The 21598-nt window shown below is 36.8% G+C and overlaps 1 protein-coding gene across 1 annotated transcript in view; it reads left to right on the top strand.

The window, feature by feature from the left end:
• The window catches only part of LOC141899962 (ral GTPase-activating protein subunit alpha-1-like), a 34181-nt gene extending 12953 nt beyond the window's left edge, over window positions 1–21228 (top strand). Inside the window, exons 29-45 of the mRNA XM_074786610.1 lie at window positions 45–155; window positions 228–398; window positions 564–800; window positions 1053–1202; window positions 1344–1397; window positions 1518–1668; window positions 1819–1988; window positions 2081–2262; window positions 2342–2449; window positions 2722–2793; window positions 2875–2998; window positions 3083–3238; window positions 3530–3688; window positions 3763–3890; window positions 12744–12850; window positions 14217–14357; window positions 16860–21228. Coding sequence (XP_074642711.1) covers window positions 45–155; window positions 228–398; window positions 564–800; window positions 1053–1202; window positions 1344–1397; window positions 1518–1668; window positions 1819–1988; window positions 2081–2262; window positions 2342–2449; window positions 2722–2793; window positions 2875–2998; window positions 3083–3238; window positions 3530–3688; window positions 3763–3890; window positions 12744–12850; window positions 14217–14357; window positions 16860–17005 — 2367 coding nt within the window. The 3' untranslated portion in view covers window positions 17006–21228. The remainder of the gene's footprint in view (window positions 1–44; window positions 156–227; window positions 399–563; window positions 801–1052; window positions 1203–1343; window positions 1398–1517; window positions 1669–1818; window positions 1989–2080; window positions 2263–2341; window positions 2450–2721; window positions 2794–2874; window positions 2999–3082; window positions 3239–3529; window positions 3689–3762; window positions 3891–12743; window positions 12851–14216; window positions 14358–16859) is intronic.
• Window positions 21229–21598: the final 370 nt, after the last annotated feature.

Below are 21598 nucleotides of genomic sequence, written 5' to 3'. Positions count from 1 at the left end.
ATATAAAGCCTACTGTGATTTCCATTATTTTCTTGTGTTTCTAGTTTAGTGATAAAACTGTCGCTCAGGTTGCCTGTGATATGTTACTGCTCATGTGCGATCACGTGCAGATTTTACTTACATCACATAACGATCTTTTACATAAGATCATCGAGGTATGTTTAAACCTTGCTATTTAATTGTTTTTTGGATGTTAAAGAGTACAAATCATTTTCGGCATTTTTCAGGTGATGGCAAATTCCATATCAAGTCTATTACCTAAAACAAATGCGGACTCAGAAAAACGCTTTATTGTATCATTGATATTCTGTCTTTTGGAGTGGTGTATTCGTGTTCCAATGTCAATGCTATTGGACAGTCGCAATGGTCAAAAATCACTCATTCATGCTGTATTCAAGGTAGGGTACAAACATTAGAATTGTAGTATCTGTTGCATTGCCTATAAGTTACTTTGGCGTGTGGTAACTGCAAAATGAATACTCCAGACTGGGAAACCAGTATCTTAAGTGTAAGTACAGAACGATGATGGAAATTACCAGAAACACTGTATTTCATTATGACAGGTGCTTAATCAGGCAGCAACTGGAAACAATTCTCAAATGTCAAAAAGCAGTTTGACGTTAAACATTTTAAGCGACTTTGCTAACCAAGATGATGATGAGGATGTGGAAAGCTCCAGAGAAAGCCAGAGTGGACCAACGACTCCAAAAACTCCTTTGAACCTTCCATTGCCTGAGATGGGGCGAAGGTCACCTATGGTCCCCGAGGATCTGGATACACTGAAATTAGCTGCAAGAACTGTAAGTTATGCAGATTACATTATCAGTTGAGGTTGTTAGCTTGATTTCATCTTTCATTATTCTGCCTTCAGAATACCTTCATATTTAAAACCACATATATAAACACATTTAGAAAATCCAACATTTAGAAAAGATATATCATTGAAACATGAACAGAGTGTTTTACCAATAGTTATACGTGTAAGATTTTGATAGTTGTTTTTTCTATCCTATCTTTATCATTGCTGAAACGGATTTCCATTTATTTTCTAGGCCATAAATCATCTAGTCAACCATTTAGGTCATTTTCCAAAAGCAGGAGGTGCCAGTCGTTTGAATAGTACAGTACTCGAATTCCATGACAGTCCAAAACTCCCACTGAGTGAACTCTCACCAGAACTGTTCGAAGCACCACATGTTCAGGTATATCGGATAATCAACTGCTATTTATTAATTTTCTGTGATACATGATTAATGTTCGAAATGTTATGAATTGTCGCTTGAGTGAAACAAAAAAAAAATAATCCATATCATCCAATATCTTGTAATTATTTATATTTTCAGTTCTTTGTATTGAACAATAATGCTGTGATATCATTTATTGAATTGCCAGCCCTGGTAAGTCCATACTTGGATGTTATAATAGTCTATCCTATTTCAATACAAAGATCTATTCATTTAGAATCATTTGTACATCTGATAGTTATGTATGTACTGACAGTATCTATTGCTTTTTAGTTGGATGTACCGGGTGGAGGAGTTACATCTGGTTTGACGACTGGAAATACTGTGACACGAGTTGTCATTCGTGATGTAGCTGGCAAATTCTGTTGGGACAGCGCCATTCTCTTTGGGCCCCCTGATTGTCAAAGCTACTCTTATATCCCTAGTAAGTAGATAATTGTTCTCATGAAAAGTTTTCTTGTATGTTTGTGAAATATTCATAGGAATTATAATGGTGCATCGAGAAAATTAGATGTATATATTGAAAAATCCGCTGAGAATACCAACAGTGATTGTTTTGTCATTTTTCTTGCAGATCCAAACATATCACTGTTTGAACCAGATAACGACGAATACCTATCAGTGCCACCTCTTATAGAACATATTCAACCACTGCCGCCCTCGAGACGAGGTTCTTTCATGCGTAAACCTAATGAGCTGCCATTGTACGACTACACTAGAGATGACATGGACAATCTAGATGATGTGAGTGCAAGCAGTTGGCAAACGAAGGATTTCAGCGATTCCGATTGCATGGTTTATTTACTTGAGCTTTATTCAAAATATTATCATTTCAGCTGCTTGTATACATCGGCGTCACAAGTAAAGAATGTCAGTTGCGACCGGGTGAACCTCTGAATATTCCACCTCCCGCTCCCGAGGATATTACTCAATCGGTAGAAGAGAACGTTGTTATGACAGTGCTCAGTCAACGCGTCGCTGAAAAAGAATACACAGAAATTCACAAAGCTGACAACGGGTACGTAACCTCTTTCACTGTACAGAGCCTGGAAAACTTCTGTGGAATATTCGTGAGAAATAATGATTGTCTTTTTCAGTATGATAGCCAGGCAAGAAGAGCCCGAACCAGCGCAGGAACCTACTTCACAATTCCAGATGTGTCGAATGTTACTTAGTCAGCTAGGATTCATTGCGTGGGAAAAAAGGTACATCAATTATATGTTTCATAATCGGAATGGATATCATTTGGATATATGTTTTACTGTTATCCCACGTATTTCCCTTCCTTGTTACCTCAAATACAATAGTATAATCTATGTAGAATGATCACTTGTATTTGGAAGACAGAATTAATCGTGGTGCTTCATGCTGAAGTACATTCTAGTACAGTGTCAGTTACTAAGGTTTTTAATAGTTTAGATGACCATTCATTTAGTAAAATTCATTAGCAGTTTGGCGGTTTCATTGGTCTTTGTAGAGCACATTTTGATTTACTGAAGAAAAGTGATAAATTGCTGAGAGAACTGAAAAACCTTGATAACCAGTATTGGTAAGCATATTTTAGATAATTTTCAATGTAGTATGGCAATTCATTAATAATACTCTTGAATGAATTTGATGAATATTTTAGTCGAGAAACACATAAAGTAGCTGTGATATACGTTGCTGCCGGGCAAGAGGACAAGATGTCAATACTGAACAACTCTGGAGGTAGCAAGGCATATGAAGACTTTGTTTCTGGCCTTGGTTGGGAGGTAAACAAGATTACTACATTCTTGCAATCATTTTCTGATTCACAAACGATCAAGATTTTGATGTAAATTTATTGTTTTACTTAGGTTGATTTGGAACACCACTGTGGTTTCCGAGGTGGCTTACAGTCAAACAAGTCTAATGGCGACACTGCCCCTTACTATGCCACATCATGTTCTGAAGTTATCTTTCATGTCTCAACCAGAATGCCGCAAGAAATGGACGACACAAAAAATAAAAAGGTTACTAACTATATTTACTTCCATCGATATTGCTGCTGTCCTTATTTTCAAGATTGTCTTGATCAGAATATGGTTGGCTGTTCTTGTTAGAACTGTGTCTGATTTCTGAAGTTACTGTATTTCGTCTTAGAGTACTTATTGGTTGTGTGTCATTTTTATGGAAACCAAAATCAGATTTTGATTCATTGAATCATTATGAAGAACTTAATCGAAGGAAAACCGATTAGTGTAAGATTATATGCGGAGTAGTAGATGTTAAATATGTGTTATTTTGATGAGATATTTTTTCAGTTGCGGCATCTGGGCAATGATGAAGTGCAGATCATCTGGTCGGAACATTATCGAGATTATCGCCGTGGAATTATTCCTACTGAATTCGGAGACGTTTTAATCTGTATATATCCTCTAGAGACTGGCTTATATCGAATTCAAATCGATCGAAAACCAGAGGTCTGTTGAATTCTTATCATTTGTTACGTATCCAAGCGAAAACAGTTGGTCAAAATCATTTCGTATTTTTACAGGTGCCGTATTTTGGGCCTCTTTTTGATGGTGCTATCATCGATCACAAGGTGCTTCCAGGATTAGTTCGTGCTACGGCCATCAACGCGAGTTGCGCTAGACGTTCGCAGTTAGAATTCTATCAATCATTGTATCCTTTATTTTCGAAACAACTTATATATTGTTTTTTGCACATATATTATAATCTGTATGCTTTTACATGCAAATGGAATGGGGAATAATAGAACGGACAAAATAGATAGGAAATTGCGACATTTTTTAAATTTTGGTTATAGTATAGTGTTATCCTGATAGATAGGTGGCATGCTAAATACTCTTATCATGGACTCTCTTCAGCTAACTCGTCATTAGTTCGTATAGATGGCACCACAATTTTCTTTGTCATGATCTCTGCATAGAAAACCTATTACTTTCAACGAAATCCCTAGAAAAATGTGTTTGAGTGAAGTTAGTATGTTCAGCAGCATTGTGTGTGAAAAGGTTCCATTGAAAGTCGTGAACATTTTTCGTTGAAAATATTTAGTTATTATTATGCTCTTAGATAACTCGATTCATTATTTATGATGCAGTTGCTTAAGCACATCTTTCAGGTAACTAATTCAATTGTGGTCTTTTAGCACTCTGACAGATCTTATTCAAATGTGTTAATTTCCAGTGAGATTATGAATTGAATTGAATTTGAGTTACCCTGGTGTAGTTTCCTGTGCGTAGGTACAGGTACGTTGTCATCGAGCATCTATGCACATTCTGGTGTTAAACTAATCTACTGATATTAGTTCTAATTTCATTCGAAATGTTCACAAGAGATAAGAACCGTGCGAAAATATTTTTGAAATGGTTGTACAGCTGTTTTTCAAATTCTCCCTGATTTTATGAACATGCTTGTGCTGTTTTGCTGTCTGTGGTAATATGTAAAAATATCTGCATAATTGGCCTGGTGTCATACTTTGATTTATTGTGATGACTTTAATAAGCTTTTTTATGACTTTCATAGGCCTAAACATTTGTTTGACTGATTTTTAAAAATCAGAATTGAACTACATTTTGACTATCAATTGGTTATTAGTTGTAGGCCCATATCCTTAGATGATAGATCCTCAATACGTCTCACTTAGAAATGTCATAGGCGTCTCAGTAGATATTAGAATCATCAAAAGTAAGAAATAAAATACAGTCTAATTTTTCGCAACATTTTTGCGCTAGAATGTTTATTCATTATCTCCATTAAATTTTGTTTTTGATCTTTTAACTTGTACTTAGTTGGTTTGGATTGCATCATCTAATGTTCTTAAAATGCGAAAGATGAGATAGACGATAGTATATTTTTGCTAACTAGTCTTTAATTTCGATACTTTGTCGGTGTATTTACACATGAATTTGCACCATGTGAAGTCAATCAATTATTGTATTATGTGAATATGGCCTTGTCTGTCTTATTGTATATGGCGTGTTCATTCTACTTTTGTATGGTATAAACCATTAAAATGTAGATTTTGAAAGAAATAGTTTCAAAAAGTCAATCGAACATGCCGCTGGTGGGGCAGCTGTCAAATGCGGCGACAGGTTGCAAAACGTATGCATTGTCGGCCTCATATAAAACTGATATTACACTATGTAACATACAATTTAATTGCATTGTTTCATAATATTTGTAGGATTTGATTCCATAATGTTGATGATATTCTCGTCCAAATCATCTGTATCTTGACAAACTTTGTATTGGTTTTACGAAGTGTATGGGGATTTTTTTTAAGGGCAACTGCATTTATCCGAAATATTTCCGTGCAATTATTTCCGAACAAACATTTTCATGGTAGTATATAATAAATGAATGGAATCACGCTGATTATTGCCACTCTGCCTCGTAAACAATTATGATAGCATCTATAGGTGTTTAATTCTATTGAATTTGTCCACGTCACGGTATGAAGCTAATGAACACCTCGCGAAGCCTCGCATCCTCATTAGCCATCGATACTGACATCGCATGATCTACAATATCTTCAATCCGATTCTCAACGGGGTCTCGCTCTTAATCTATGAGGTCACGATTGGCGGCTTTCCGTATCATCAATTATAAAGCGGTTTTATTGCTGCTGCGGCATGAATTGAGCGATGTCGGCGTTTGTTGAATTTGTTTGCGTCGATCCTAGAGCACCCTGTTTAAGATCAAAAGACTAGTAGTAATAGTTCTCGGATACTTTTTCTGATAGTCTTTCTTTTCAGGGGAGTTGGTTGTAATCTAGATCTCTGATATCTCTAGCAATTTTTCATCGGGGCCCATTCGTGCTTCTTACTATGCTTGATTATTTTCAATGCTTTAGTTGGAACCTCCTTTTCTAAAATGACATATTTCATGATGAAATATTTTTTGCATATCTAATATCGCGTTGTATTATTGATAGGGATGGCTTGGGTTGAATATCAATGCAATCAAATTTCAGTAGATATTCTTCAGAATATTGCGCATAGTATTTTCTTTATTCAGATAAAACTATTCTGATTTACTGCCTTTTTATCGTTACATTTCATCGATTGGTTTTGTGCGTGTTTTTTTTAATTGCCATTTCGAACGCACAATTTTCAAGAACTATTTGCTTTATTACTGGCTAGGGTTTGTTGACAATAAACTAATGAATACTGCGGGCTGTATTAGCGTACTCAGTTTCTTAATATCCTATACATCCTTGAGACAAAAAGAAATTACATTCATGAAAATTTTGACGCTGATTTTATGTGAGATTTATTGAATCTAGCCTCGTTCATCGTTCATCGTACACAAGCAATACTAACCAAACTTGTAATAGTTAATGCCTGGTGATAAAGTTTGTGTAGATACACTCTACAATTATTAGGTATCCTTAGTGTTGATAATATTTGCTTTTAACACAGCTGTTTAATCCCGGCTTTAATGTTGTCGCTTGGAATATTATGTGGGGCATTTTCATTAACAGTAGTATGATTTTCATGGATTGTAGGGGGTTCGCGGGACGACCGTACACACGTCTAATGAATATTCAGCTTATTTTTAATCAACAGAAAATGTAATTGAAGTTGCATTTTCAGCACAATTAGATTTTTGTGGCTTATTATTGTCCAATATTAAGTGAAAATGCAATCACATTGGTGCATGCCATTTTATTTTTGAATCACCGTGTTTCTTTGTCATTTCATTTTCGTGCTTTTTGCACTTTAAGCTTAAATCGTGTATGGAGTGTTAAGTTGAAATGGTGCCAGTAAACGAACGATGATGCGGGCTATTCATTCGGTCAGGATGTTGCAAAACTTGCAAGATTCCCGGTAAAATTACACAAAATTGCTGCGTGCGCACGTCCTGTCTTGTAAATGAAGTGTGAATTCGCCTCCGCAGCGGCTCAAAGATGTTGAAATTAAAAATGCCAACTGACAACGGCACCAAACTAACCGGGCATTGTTGTCGACTGACGGTCGCGTACGAGCGGCGCAATCATGTCTCCGAATTACGGTGGAAATGCCTCTACGTTTATTAGAAAATTCCATTATTTGTCGCTGGTTTTCGTCTAGGTATATCGAATCGGTTCACTGAAAACATTTTTCCTTTGAGGTGCAGTTGCCGGAATCGCGTTGATGGTTCGGCGTGTTCTTCCATCCTGTCGTGATGTGAAATGAATGTCGGTGCATTGACGTGGACACAAATCCCACTGAGAGTTACTAATTTCGGATTATTACTCGGATATGAAAGCTGGACGCGTAAGCCTTATTAGAAATGCCATTGATAACAATGACTGACAGGTCGATGTCATTCGAAATTCGACGGGAATTCGCAGTAAATTCTTTCGCCGACTATTGGAGAATACTTTTGTTACGACGCCCGAGGAGATCTAGTATGTGACATTCTTACAATAATGATTTAGACATTCGCCGTGATAGAATCACAAAAAAATTCGCGAAAACATTGCTTATGGAATAACTCAACTATTCCTTGATGTCTTAGATAATTAGAAAGGAAGTTTAAGGATCAGGGTCAGTCTATGGCCACCATAATACGGAGGCGATTCGGCCGAATTGACACGGATCAGACCAGAGTCAAATTTGGCCAGTGTTCACACGTAAATCACTAACCCGATGCTGAACGATGCAAAGAGAATTTCTCCTGGACCCCAGTTGCAATTCACACGCAACAATTTGACCCGTGCTAAAATCTTAAAATCTTGCGCGTATCCGTTTTTAATCGTTTTGAAAATCCCCTAGAAATTTACCATACATTGATGTGTCCAGATTTATGATAAACTGCAGTCATCAAAATTTGTTTTATAGATAACAGCCAGAGACTCATAAATCTATCATTTAGATGTGAATGTCTGGGGTTCAGTACTTATCGAGACATCTTGCAGGGCCAGTGATACCTATCTATAGCCAATTCAGCGACACGTGTGTGATCGCACAGTCTGATTTGGCCCTTCCAAATTTGGCACGTTCCAGGTACGTACCCATTTAGAACGGTCTAACTAGTGATAGGTGAACACGCCTTAAACGTCCATGTCGCGATTCAGTCATATCGTCTTCACTTGTAAGAGGAGAGGAAGTTGCGTATTCGATCATAATTCTGACATCACAAGGCGAGAGGTTATTTTTATTTTCGTTGATGTAATCACGGTAATCGAGAGATTGCGCCATCGAAGGAACTTCAGATTAGCTGGCGTTGTGTCACTGGAAGTCTGTTGTGCGTTAGTAAGCATTCTGTCATCATTAGGTATCTCGCGATAGCCGTATATATGACATGATTATTATAAGTTAATATCGCTAACGTGACAGTCATGATATCTAATATCATTCGTAATCCACTCATTAACCCTGTTTGCGCCTCGGCCAGCGTCTCTGATTACAGCATGCCAGTTCCATTGATGGTTGCAGCACTTTTGTGCTAAGTACCACTTTTCACAGTTGTCTCACTACGCCCAGAATCCTTGCGAAGACCTTTCGTTAATATGACACTGGAAAGCGGCTAACAATGCACCCGGGTAGATTCGCTTTCATACCGCGACTTTCAAACAAAAGTCGCTTGATCTGTGCGTTTCTCTATGGTTTCTTTTGTGAGTTGTTGGATGCTTCACCTTTGAAGCCTGATAATTTTGATGGTTTCATTTCGAGGCACTTTTTCTTCTCGTTTTAATGATGACGGATGTTTATTTTCCATATCTGGCTTATTTAATGGCCAGGGTTCATGTTTCTAGGTATCTGGTGGGGGTATACAACTCGGCGTATGTTCCGGGAACCAGAACTGATGCTCTTGTAGGAAATTTTGCATTCTGTTAGTCTTATATATTGCACTCATTTTTTCTGGTCATATTTTAATAATCACTGACTCTTCCTCACTAGTGCGTTGGAAGTAATTTTTAATTGCTGCGGCCAATTGCTGATTTTTGACACGTTCTAATATTGCTGCGGCGAATTTACTTCAGTTTTGTCAAAAACATAGTATAGAAAGAAAAAAGAAACGTCATTCAGTAAATTATTGACACGGCTTTCAGTTCTGCAGTAGAACTCGACTGCTCTACGAGACGGATATGTTTTTCATAAATGAAAATACAATGCGCGACGTTCGAATTGGTGAATTTGATACGACTAGAAATAGATAACTGTAGCATGTGTTCGTTGAAAAATCTCTACACCCACAATTTTGAAATAAGTGGTTTATGCGGTTTCCAGTGGCCTGTGTGTTTCAGATATTAGATATTGTCAGTCTTTCTGGTGTATTGTAATATGATTACGGATTAACTGATTTCGAAACTCTATGGCACTATACGCCAATCAGATCTGGTCATTACTGTCAGCGTTTTGCCCATCTGCCATCTGCTATCCCGTGTCCCTCTCGAACTCGCTGAAAAAATATGTACATAACAGTTTTCGCCCTCAAATTTCAAAATGTTTTTTTGTGTTTTTCAAAATTTGTATCGTGTAAATGAACAGGTGCGAATTGTAAGTCATATTTTAAGGTTATTGAACTGGCACATGCCTAGTATGTTTTCTGTTATGACAAAATGCTCCAGTTTGAGTACAAAAAGGTTGTGCCGCTTGTAGGAAAGTTGGTTTTCATGTTTATAGTTGATGAAAATCTCATTTTCCTCTCCCCTTATAACAATTGTTATTTATTCTTATTTGTTCATTGTCTTCCTATATTTTGGCCTTTATTGTCATTTTTTTACCATACATACATGTTGAAACATACATACATCTTGCCATCAAATTGGCTGTCATAGCCCTAATAGCTTCATTTCTAGTACACTGAAACAATTGATCTACCAAGGTACGATCTACGAGAGTAGATTTATTTCATCAATTAGGAAGTAGGATAAGAATGTCGTGATACATGTGCGGCACTGTAATATATATTTGCATCAGACAGTTTTTGACGTGCTTTAGGAGGATATGTCTCATCCACAAAGTAAATACGCATGTGCTTTCTTTTAAAGAAAGAAAAGTTCATATATTTCTCTAAACCCTCCCCCCCCCCCCCCCCGAAGGTGAAGCAGTCAGTACAAAATTCTTCCCCGTTTTTTCTCAAGCAGTCTGGTAATTTGTCCGGGGCTGGACAAATCTTATTTTTAAAAAAATGTCCAATTACATGGCCTTCAAAGCTATATTTTGTCTGTGAAGCCTTACGTCTTTTGATAATGTCGATTTTTCTATGTATAGCTCTTGAGAAAGTCTACAGTGCCCACTTCTGACGGTTGTCAATGTTTTTATGCGATCTCAGACGCGACGACATTAAGTCTGTTTCCCGACATCCGATGGTCTTAAGGCCATCGAAGCATTACCATTAACGACAGTCGCGGGGCTATCATCGGTGTCAGCTATAGTGATTTATCGGCGTGACTAAGGGAATGCGGGGTGACAAATTCACCGTCATACCTTTGCGTATACGCACCAGCCGTACCGCGCGGCTCGGTCGTAAACACTGGTCTAATGGTCATCAACGATGTCACGAGCATTTGTCATCGGTTATCAACACTCGGCTCGTATTAGTTACCTCGTCTTACCCGGGGGGGGGGGGGGAGTTGGGGAGGATCGGGGAGGGGGTGACAGGACCGCCGGCGCGAGATAAAAACAGTTTGTTATCCATCGATGATTGCCTAGTTTCCGGTGTATTGTGAGCGAGGCTATAATCCGCAAATAGACGCGAGATAGATACAATATTTACCTGCTTTAAAAGAACAACCGTATATTCTAACCTTATTTCCCCCCACCCCCATCCCCCCCGAATGTATCGGGTATTGAATCCACTGGGCGATAAAATAAAGGTTTTTAATATCACCAGGTGGCTGTAGTCTAACGTTATCCAATAGGATCCTGATAAGATTTAAGCCGTTGAATTGAGATATATTGCTTATTGGAGATTATGTGCCGTACACATGCTGTGCCATCTGTGTAATTTAGGTGCCATTTCTAAGAAGTGTTTCTGAAAAATGCGCTTTTTTCAGTTTAGCTCCATTGGTCACTTGAAATGTCCGACAAAAACTTCTAGATCGAAAACCCTTCAAAATCTCGCGCCTATCATGTTTTACTAGGCCTTGTTTGTTCATTTAATATAAGCTAAGGATACTTTATACCGCTTCAGAGATATTGTTTATTTAGGCGATTAAGGCATGTGAGCAATTATGAAAACGGTGCCATATGCTGGCAAATGATCATGAAATTCTCATTAACCATTTTTTCAAACGTGCATCACGCCACAGAAATGATCATTAAAAAATCTGCACACGAGAGCATTCTCGAAGCGGTGCGGGTACAATAGAAACAAGCGGCGTACGAGTGCCATGAACGACTCTCGTTTTCAGTTTGTTATCTCGTCGTAAATTGATCCTTACGCTGGCCGGCCGTCATACCCTCAAAACAATGGCCGCCGTTCAAGAGCGAGTCGATTTTTTTTCGAAAACCAAAACCGGCCGTCTGCGGTCGTCTGAGCATCGGTGACGCACCGCTGTCATTTACCGGGCCTACGTACCCTGTGTGAATCGAACATTTGCTCAGCCGTGATTTCGGGGGTTTTTATAGGCGACGCGTGATTTGCATATTCACAACTGGTCACCGGCTTTTGTTATAGCGTCGAGTGAGCGCTGGATGATATTCTCCGTATCAATAGGCTTAATTCATCCATTCTCCCTGAAGAGGTGGATGTCATATGAGCATCAGCGGTTGTTATCAATCGACGCTCTTGTTATTTTGTCAAATGCATTTGGTTTTTCAAATGACAGACTTCAAAGATCTCATGGCGATATTATTTCGGTTACAGATTCGATACCGAAATCGATGCGATACGATCATCTGGCCGGGATGAAATCTAAATAGAACTTGTTGCTTGATTAGTCGGGCTTTCCGTCATCAAGCGAAGCAGACGTTAATTTAAAGAGATGGTGCGCTTACCGTGGACTCAAAAACTCTCGTTTTAGTTTCCATGGTCTATCAGAGTCCATGGTTTGATCCAAGCATTGTTTTTTCATGAATACTCTCGTTTTAGGGTCCATGGTCTACCAGAGTGCATGGTTTGATCCTAGCATTAATTTATAAAAAAATAATCTTGTTTTAGGGTCCATGGTCTATCAGAGTCCATAGTTTTATCCTAGTATTTATACGTCCATGGTTTATCAAATGAACAGTATATGATAGAATAGCCCGTTTGCATTTTGGACCGATGAAAAGAATCTTGATTAAAAATTTCCTGTAAATCGGAGGAAAAATACCCTCACGGAATTTTTCTCCGGGGCATCAGTTCGTATGAATTTGTGCTAACACTCAGCTCCGTGTACCCTTTAGTGTCATTGCGTTGGTGCCGTGAGGTTTACAAACAACCTTACTGTCAACGCTATCGGGTGATGCTCTATTCGTTTTATTTTTGACGTGTAGTTTTTTCGAATGAATGTTTGAATATATATACATTGTTTGATACGTCATGTATTTGTGTATGTATATATGTTTTACTCCTTAACGCGTGTGTTTACTGAAGCTATGAACAGCGGGCCAAATATCTTGAAGCAATAGTGTCGCAGCATAAAGAACTGACGATGTTCGAAGATTTCGCCGAGAATGTCTTTGCACCTGTGCTTTGTCCTGGTATGTACATCAATATATCTGACTAGTTTCGCACGATCTTCAAAAAACTCTTTCATACACAGTTACAGCGTCGAAAACAACATTTTACCTTCGAATTGATATGGTGATTCATTAAAAATTTTGCAATACATTTCAGGGGCGGATCTAGGGTCTGATTTAGGGAGGGTGGGACCCTCAAAATTGAGCATATCAGGATTCAAAGGGCGCCCGCATCCCCTCTCCATTAGAAAATATCAACTCATTTTCGGAAAAGCCAAGCTTATAATCCTAGAATCTTGATGGATCAGGTTAACATCTTATATTTTCTCATGAAATTTCAGGGCCACTTTTAGGGAGTGTGCACCCTTTTTATGCGGCCGTGTATTTGCATAATCTAAATCTAGATAATCTAAATCTTAGAATTTTATCTTTTAAGCATGCGATTATCTGAACAGATATCATAGCAGGTTTGAATAATTCTCTAACGGTGATTCGTCTTTAAATTTTTGGATTTATAGAAATGCTGATATCATTATTATCGAGTCGAGGGAGAAAAAGACAATTACTTCGTCTCTCGGCAAACATTTGAAATCCGAACACTCGCTAGGCATGTTCAGAAAATTTCTGAGACAGTATTATTAACCATCTTCTGTGAATGACTTTGCGGTAACTTGAATATATATGTATACATGGCAAAATTCATCACAGATAATCCATCTGTCTTTGTTTCCGGACTTCTCGGCATTCTGTAACTGTCAGTCATGTGTTTGTAGTAATGTAAGTCTATTGTAACGAAAGCATGCCTCATGTATTCGTATGACTTTGTCATGTCATGAATGCATGACGATTTCGTCGTAATTAAAGAGGGCTGTAGATCGGACCCTGGCCAGTGCTTTGTAATTAATGAAGAAGGAAATTGAATATCAGAATTTGATGACCACACCCGCAAAGCGTGCTAACATTTGCGCAGTCGTCACAACAGTCCTTACATGTAATTCGCTCGGTTTACGCCCTAGATTTTATTATCAAATCACGACAATCTGCGTCAGGTGTAAAACTGTTTGAATGTTAAAACATTTTCTAAAGAATTATAAGAATATGAATTATGAATATCTTACTCCCAACACTATAAGGGTTTGAAAGTCTTAGCTCCTGTATGTCTAAAGGCTATTTATGGTGTAATCATCAACATCTAACACGCCAACATTCTAAAGGAGTTTAAAAAATGTGCGAATATTCCACTGAAATTGCTATAAAAAATCAGCGTTCATCTTGCTTCGTCTGGGTATCATCTTTACCCCGTTGATTTGGCATTAATGTCACAGTCCTTGTATCCATCGTCACTTGTAAGTGATCTCAAGTCAAATGTCTCGATTTTTATTTGCAGAAAACATCCTACCTGGAACACCCTTTTCTGAGACTTCGTCATTTTTTAGCAATAATAACAACGGCCTGACGGCGTCTGGAGAACATAGCAAAAACGACAGCAAAGGCGATAAACATTCACCGTCAAGTAAACACAGCAAAGGTACTGATATACTCTAGCATTAGTAGAACATTTTTCGTTCATCATAAAAAATCGTGGCCCGTTTCATAAGATAACAATCAAATGTCATTCATTTCCTGCGCAGCTTCATGCTTGATAAATTCGCCTACCTGGACCCAGTTCTGTAGGGTTGTGTCTCAAGTCAAACTGAATTTCGCCGTTAAATTTTACTCACAACCGACGAATTGAATCCTTTCTAATCCTTCTTGCTGATCTTAACGCATTCACTTATTATCTAATTTTATTCGAGCGATTAATCGCAGGAATTTTTTATTCTTTTTTGTTTTCATTCAAATTTTAATACGTCGTTAAAGACGAGAAACTACTCTGACATTCTTTCGTTTTTACAGGGAGACTTCATAATTCTACCCTCGCAAATGCCTTCGACATGCCCGGCAATTTGCGTGTCTTTAATAAGCAAAATATCTAGCTTGCATCGCGTCGTATGAAACGCGAGAACGGAGAATCTCTTTAACGAAACGGTATACTAATTCTGCTACTACTATAATTACGGGCACCTCGTTTTTCAAAGCATTGTTCGTGTCATCACCGTCGTCGCCCCCGTTCGTTGAGTTCACCTGAACGTACACGAACGAGCGGGCATCCTTCATCGTCATATCTCTAAATTCGACAATGCTTCGACAAATAGAGGCCCGCCGGTTTCCATTTTCGTTCGGTCACGAATTGCACCACATTACCGCTGAATGCATCTACCAAATTTTACTGAACAAATATTATTGAAGTTCATTTGCATTTCCTCGAGCGGCTGAAGTTTGGTTTAGTTACTGATTCAAAAACTACGATAGGTTGTTGATAACTGACGATATCGCTGGATGACAAATATCAACTTTCATACAAAGGCCAAAAATCAATTATGATGAACTTTTTGTATTTTCAATGTATGTGGTGTATTCTGACCTATCACCGATATGCATGTTATATTACACACATTTGTTGATGCATGTTTTGTTTACTGGTTACCAATTTTCATATTTTTATTTCTGTCACAAGATTTTCTCTTATTAATGTTGTACGTACACCGCTGTACATGAGTTCACATTGATTTTTCGGTTCAAATATTACCTACATTACAGTTAACATGACAATTTCCCGAGTCAAAAATTTTTTTTTGCTTACAAAAGTCTCAATTCTGTCGAGAATTTTTCTTATGAAACGGTTGGAAACTGCATACTATTTCTAAGGATTCAGAAAAAAATGTCTTGTTTTATGAAGATAGATCACTTATTGAGTGTTTTTTTTTCCGGTAATGTGTAGAAGACCAGGTCTCAACTCGACAATTGTTTGCTGTTTAGCTTATTGCTTGTTGTTTTTTTTTTTCATTTTACATCTTAATTCGATGTTATAGCAGTCTCGTTGTCACTTTTGTATCACCTTCGGGAGGAGAATCGAGAGAAAATTTCTTGGAATTTTCAATTTACTCAATTTGTATCAAAAGTAAAACACGTTGAAATGTTTCTGTTTTCGAATGATATTCGGCATTCTTATGGCTGCTTTCTTTTCATATGGTATCATTATTTTTTTTTCCGAATTAGAATTTGTTTGTCTAAAGCTTACGCTTAGAAATCTTCAATAGCAATCCCTCATATAACCAGAAAAATGTATGTATATTCCATTTATTCAAAAGAGTTTCTTATTGTTCGAATACAGTATATTAAATCTTATTTACCCAGGGCCAGTTGCTCAAAAGTTGGTTAGAATTAATCAGTGAACTGGATGGTATTTATCTCAAGCCAATTCTTGAGCTAACTGACCCAGTATGTTATGTGGTACAAAAATGCGAGAAAATTCACCAAATCCAATAATTTATCATTATTTACCAAACATATCTAATTACTATTTACCGGCCCTAGTTGTTGATTTAGATTCCGAAGAGCTCGACTTTTCATATCTATTATTATCAATTGGTATTTGAAGAGCGCTCGAAAAATTATCCATTGATAATGCCAACGACAATGGCGTTAATAAGAATAATTGACATGTCTCGTCCTAATTGCATCACTACGTTGTGATTAATGAAGTGAAACCTGACCTGCTCTTTTGTACGTCTCTGACGGGCTCGCTTTACACAGAAAGTTGTGCGGTGACTTCTCCGTTTTTGAACTATCATTGTCTCGGCCAAAATGCGTGCATCTCGCGGAGATGATGGTGCTGTAAAATGAAACAAATCATCTACGCTTGATTACTCAAGGGTACTTATTATGTAGATGAAATTTTCTAGAATTGTCTACCCCTCCCCTCTGTATTTATGTATACGCTTAACATACATTTGATTTATCATACTGGAGCACAATAAATTATGTACGAACACGATGTATGGGTCGGCCCCACCCCATACTGGTAGTTATGAATGTGAGGAACATCACAAAGGGCTCTTTTCTTCAGAGATCTTCATATACTTAGATGTAATTACCACCTACAGCCACCTTGTATTCGTAGAATAATATTTATCATATTTTTTTTCAGGTTCCGACCAAGTCATGTTTGAATTTCCTAACGCACCAAATGAGAGGTCCCTTACCCGTAGGCTGTCATTACGGACCGGTCGTAAAGGAGTGAAAGCATCTCAATCTGCCTCCCCTCCTGAAAGTCCCCCGAAAAACCGTAGATAGAACTGACGACTGATTTACGAGATCGTTTCATCATTCTTATCATGCATGAAAGATCTTTTTTCTCGCAATTTGAAACGTAATAGGCCTTCAGTAGCTTTACAAGTGAATTTCATTCAAATTTACCTCATAAGCACTGTCATTATGTCCGATGAATAGTCATTCAGGATAATCGATCACAAAATATGCCCTGTTGCTCTTTATTTTTTTTCCGTTTATGCACATTTTGAGAGAAAAAAGACTATCATTGATTATGACTATGGGATTGTATTATGTATTTTTTGCTTCAATGTCAATTGAGATTATTTGACAGAGAGGGACGATCGGCCTTTTCGCAGCTAATTACTAAAAAGATCCTTTTGTGAAACACGCTTGAAGTTTATATTTTGTGCTAGACCATTAATTTGTTATGTGCATGCATGTGGAATGTGATGTATAACTTTAGTGCTAGTTTGTTAAACATTCTATTTATGTTAATAGATTGAGTTTGAATGATGTTTATCTAAATTGTTGTTCGGTATTGTTGTTGATTTTATTATTTTTTTGCTAGACTTAAAATTCTCGGATTTGTTATTGTAGACTTCAATGTTCAATGTAAATCGAGCTATAGTGAAGCCGCTCTGTTTCACACCAAAGCTCTTACTAGTAGACAGAGGGCCTGTGCACTCAGATGTGGAAAATAGAATAATAGAAGTTTAAGACCATGCTACATACAAAATTTAGAAAATCGAAAGCAAATACAACGTTTTGAACTCACACTAGAGATCATCGTCAGGTGTACATTGTGTCTTGATCTGATTTTTGATAAATGAAATTTGCTTTCAATTTTCCGTGTATAGTGGGTTTTTAATTCATAAGCTCTTACTAAATTTACTTGACAGTTTTTTCGGTGCCTGTTGTAAACAATAAACCTTAGATGTACTTACCATTGTTTGATTTACAATTTGTAATGATAGGTAGAATAATTTTTCACGGTCTCATTTTGCCCGTTAAGCTAGATTTTCAGGTACCAGTACTTCGAAGTTTTTCCTTTCTCGGCGCATTAGTTCAGAAGTGTCAAACGTCACAAATCTATAGGTTTCATATCAAAGCGAACTTTGTTGCTTCCTGTTGAGCTATTAGCATCGTTCTGACAAAAAAATATGCAAGTACCTCAACCTGTATGATCAAATTGGCGACAAGGCTTCTGAAGCCATTCGAGCACATTGTTGCCTCAGTTGCCTTCTATACTTATTGAATTTGCCGATATTTCTGCCAACTGGCAGTTCAAACTATCAACCCTTGATTGTGAAATGAGTGAAACCTTAGTTAGTTTTGTGATGCGCTCTTCAAATCTTCTGGGTTCTTCTGTATGGGTGTGTGTGCGTGTGTGAATACAGGGAAACCAATTTATCACAATATTAGCACTCTCTTAGTTTTAGCGGTGACTTCAACGAACCGCCAATTTGAAATTTACCAAAATACGTCAGATAAAGCATTTAATCGAAAAATTGTCTTTCATGAAATTAGTTTCTTAAGTGATATTCACACAAAAATATTGAGTGTTGACAATGTGAGCTATTAAATCGGTCATTGAAAAGAACCCCTTTACATTTTATCAACTATTTTTCAGTCTCAGAATTTTCTTGGGTACCTTTTGTGTAGAAAACCTCGTAATCTATAGGATTTATTTTTTCAAATACTTTAAGATGCTTTTGAGAGGGCATTTTAGTATTTTTGTTTTAGAATATCGAACTCAAGATAATTCTATGGAATTCTTAGAATTTTGTGCGTATAATGGGTATAATGGGTGTAATAATGATAAACAAATTCCTGAAATTTTCTGCTTTATCCTTGCAATGTGATAATCATTTCACAGAAGTGATAATTATATCACAGGATATGATCTATTTGAAACAAGGCAAGTGACTGATGCTTATTAAGGTTTACACACCCATTTTGAAAATCAACATTCTTCAGAATTGAATAGTTCAACTAGGTAATCAAAAATGTCAAGTTAGCTATTAAAACAGAACCTTATCCTAATATGATACATGATTAGATAAAGAGGACTTATTCATTTTACCTATGAAAATATATCATATCATATCGCTCTTGGAAATGACAGTGTTTTAGTATTTATGTGTTTTATTCCATTCTGAATAAACTTAAATTTTATAAAAACTCCTTTTTGGTCTCCTGCACTTTCAAAACACCAACCATCTCGGTAGAATGTGGACCAATGCCCATATCAATTTATAAGAAATTCACACTCCCTGCACACATATTTCTCCAACTCCGAATTTGATGCCGATGTGACTGGTAACAAGTGTCAATGACTATTTGTAAATACGATCCATATATATATATATATATATATATATATATTGTAGAATGATTGTATGAGAAAGTTATGAAAATAAAATGTACATAGATAATGATAGAATTACTGATAATATGAACTAGTTACTGAATCTAAATATGATGGTTGTTGTGTGCATCTTTGTCACGTGTAGGGTCTTTTTTAGTCCACTTGGTGGCTTCGCTTCAGCAGGCCTTTGTGATCACTTTTCTCACTGTCATCCCTCTGACCGTAGATGGAATGCAGTATTTTCAGAAAGTTTTGAAGATGCTTCAATGGATTGTCTTGATATTTGGTATATGTATCTGCACGAGACACATGCAGCCTAAACCTGCATCCCAAAAACTGGCCTGATAAAAATCAAGATGGCTGACTGGCAGCCACTGTTGTTCGCTGAAAAATCAGCATTTTTTACACATTTTTGAGGTTTTTATGGGATAATGTTAAGAGGCCTCGATCAATTATCTAACTGTTCCATGCATATATGTAACCTCTTGTACCCATCATCATCCATTGGAAACAGGATGGCCACCCTTTGACATCATCCATCGGAAACAAGATGGCCACCCTTTGAATGCGTTTGTGCCCAAAAAGGATCAGTAAATTTTTACACGATCGACAACCAAATTAAATTTATTGTCTTGGTTTTTGTAATCAATTGCTCCAATAAAGATAGTTAGCACTGTCATAGGACACATCTGACAGTATTAGGAAGACAAGTTCTATGATTCATGGCCGCTGGTATAGACTCACCAGGGGGCATATTTTGTGACCACAATCAATTGCAAATATTGTGGTATGTTAAAGGAAATTGATTACGGTATTTGTTCACCTATGGGCATTGAATATTGGATTATCAAGCATTTCATGAGGTGGGCATGGTGTCCTGGGGCCTCTATTTTGTCTAAAAGTAAAAAAAACGGACTAACTAGCGATTTTTTAACAGGTCTATATTAGTTCTTGCATTCTATTTGTTTCTTTGGTTGACGTGAATAGATAAAGCTAACTTATCCTTGGCCAAATGATTTAGAATGTGTGGAAACAAGTACTGGACTGGTAAACTATTGTGATCCGAATTCAGTTGAAGACTTCTGGGCCAGTTTCACAGACTGGTATTACCTTTAACCGGGGGGCTAACTCAATTGATAATGAATTGAGTTAGCCCCCTGGTAAAAGGTAATACCAGTCTATAAAACCGGCCTGTGGAGCAATTCCACAGTCATGATTTAAATCCTAAAACGCTTGTTTTAATTTGTGCGATTGGTAGAGACATAATAAACTTATGTTCTTATGTTAGGTTTCGGCTGTGGAGAAATTTTATTGGGACAAAAAAAAATGTTAAAAATGCGAAATGAAATGATGAATATGATAAATGCATGATAAATGCTGGATGATTCTGTAAAATTGATATTAATTATTGTTGATTTTTATTTATGTTTATTCAATGTATAGATAGATATATATATATATATTTAAATGCGTACACGAATCATCCATGGGATCCATGCAATAATCGGTGTATAACGTATTTCATAACTTGCCACAATTTTCTTCTGCACAAATAGCTAAATCCGATATTACCTCCTAGGTTAGGTTTTTAAATTTCAGATCTGCTTGGTATATATTTCCAATTTCTTAGTTTCTGTTTAAGAATGCCCCATATTGAAATAGATGATGCGAATTGTAATTATTCCATATCTACTTCATCGTCGAAAAAATTACTCTGCTTTTTACCGTAACCCTTTCTTTCACTTAAAAACTGATAAGCAGATTTGAAACTATGATTTCCGACGAACGAAATAGATGAGTTGTGAATTTAAATGCAATTAACCCAAAGTGAAAGTGCAGCTATCATAATTGAATTCGTTATATTTGTGGCAACGAGTTCTATATATATATATATATATGTATATATATATATATATAGAACTCGTTGCCACAAATATAACGAAATGAGAAAAGGAGAAAAAAAACATTTTGGGGGGCTGCTGATTTTATTGTTACTGTGAATAATTTTAGATAAACGAATGCATTTTAATTGAATGATTGATCTAAGTATAAATATGTAAATGGATTTAGACGTTATTGTGTGTTGTTGTAAATGCTGTCAATTAATATCACGTGAATCGTTTGTACACCGAAGTAGTACTAGTTGATTGACTTGTGACATTCCCTTCATAAAAAGCTTACACCTACTTCTTTTTTAAAATAGCATTTCGGATTGAAGTCTGATATATATATATATATATATATAT

This window comes from Tubulanus polymorphus, chromosome 1 (genome assembly GCF_964204645.1).
Source record: "Tubulanus polymorphus chromosome 1, tnTubPoly1.2, whole genome shotgun sequence".
Taxonomy (NCBI): domain Eukaryota; kingdom Metazoa; phylum Nemertea; class Palaeonemertea; order Tubulaniformes; family Tubulanidae; genus Tubulanus; species Tubulanus polymorphus.
This window is presented reverse-complemented; position numbering and strand designations above follow the sequence as displayed.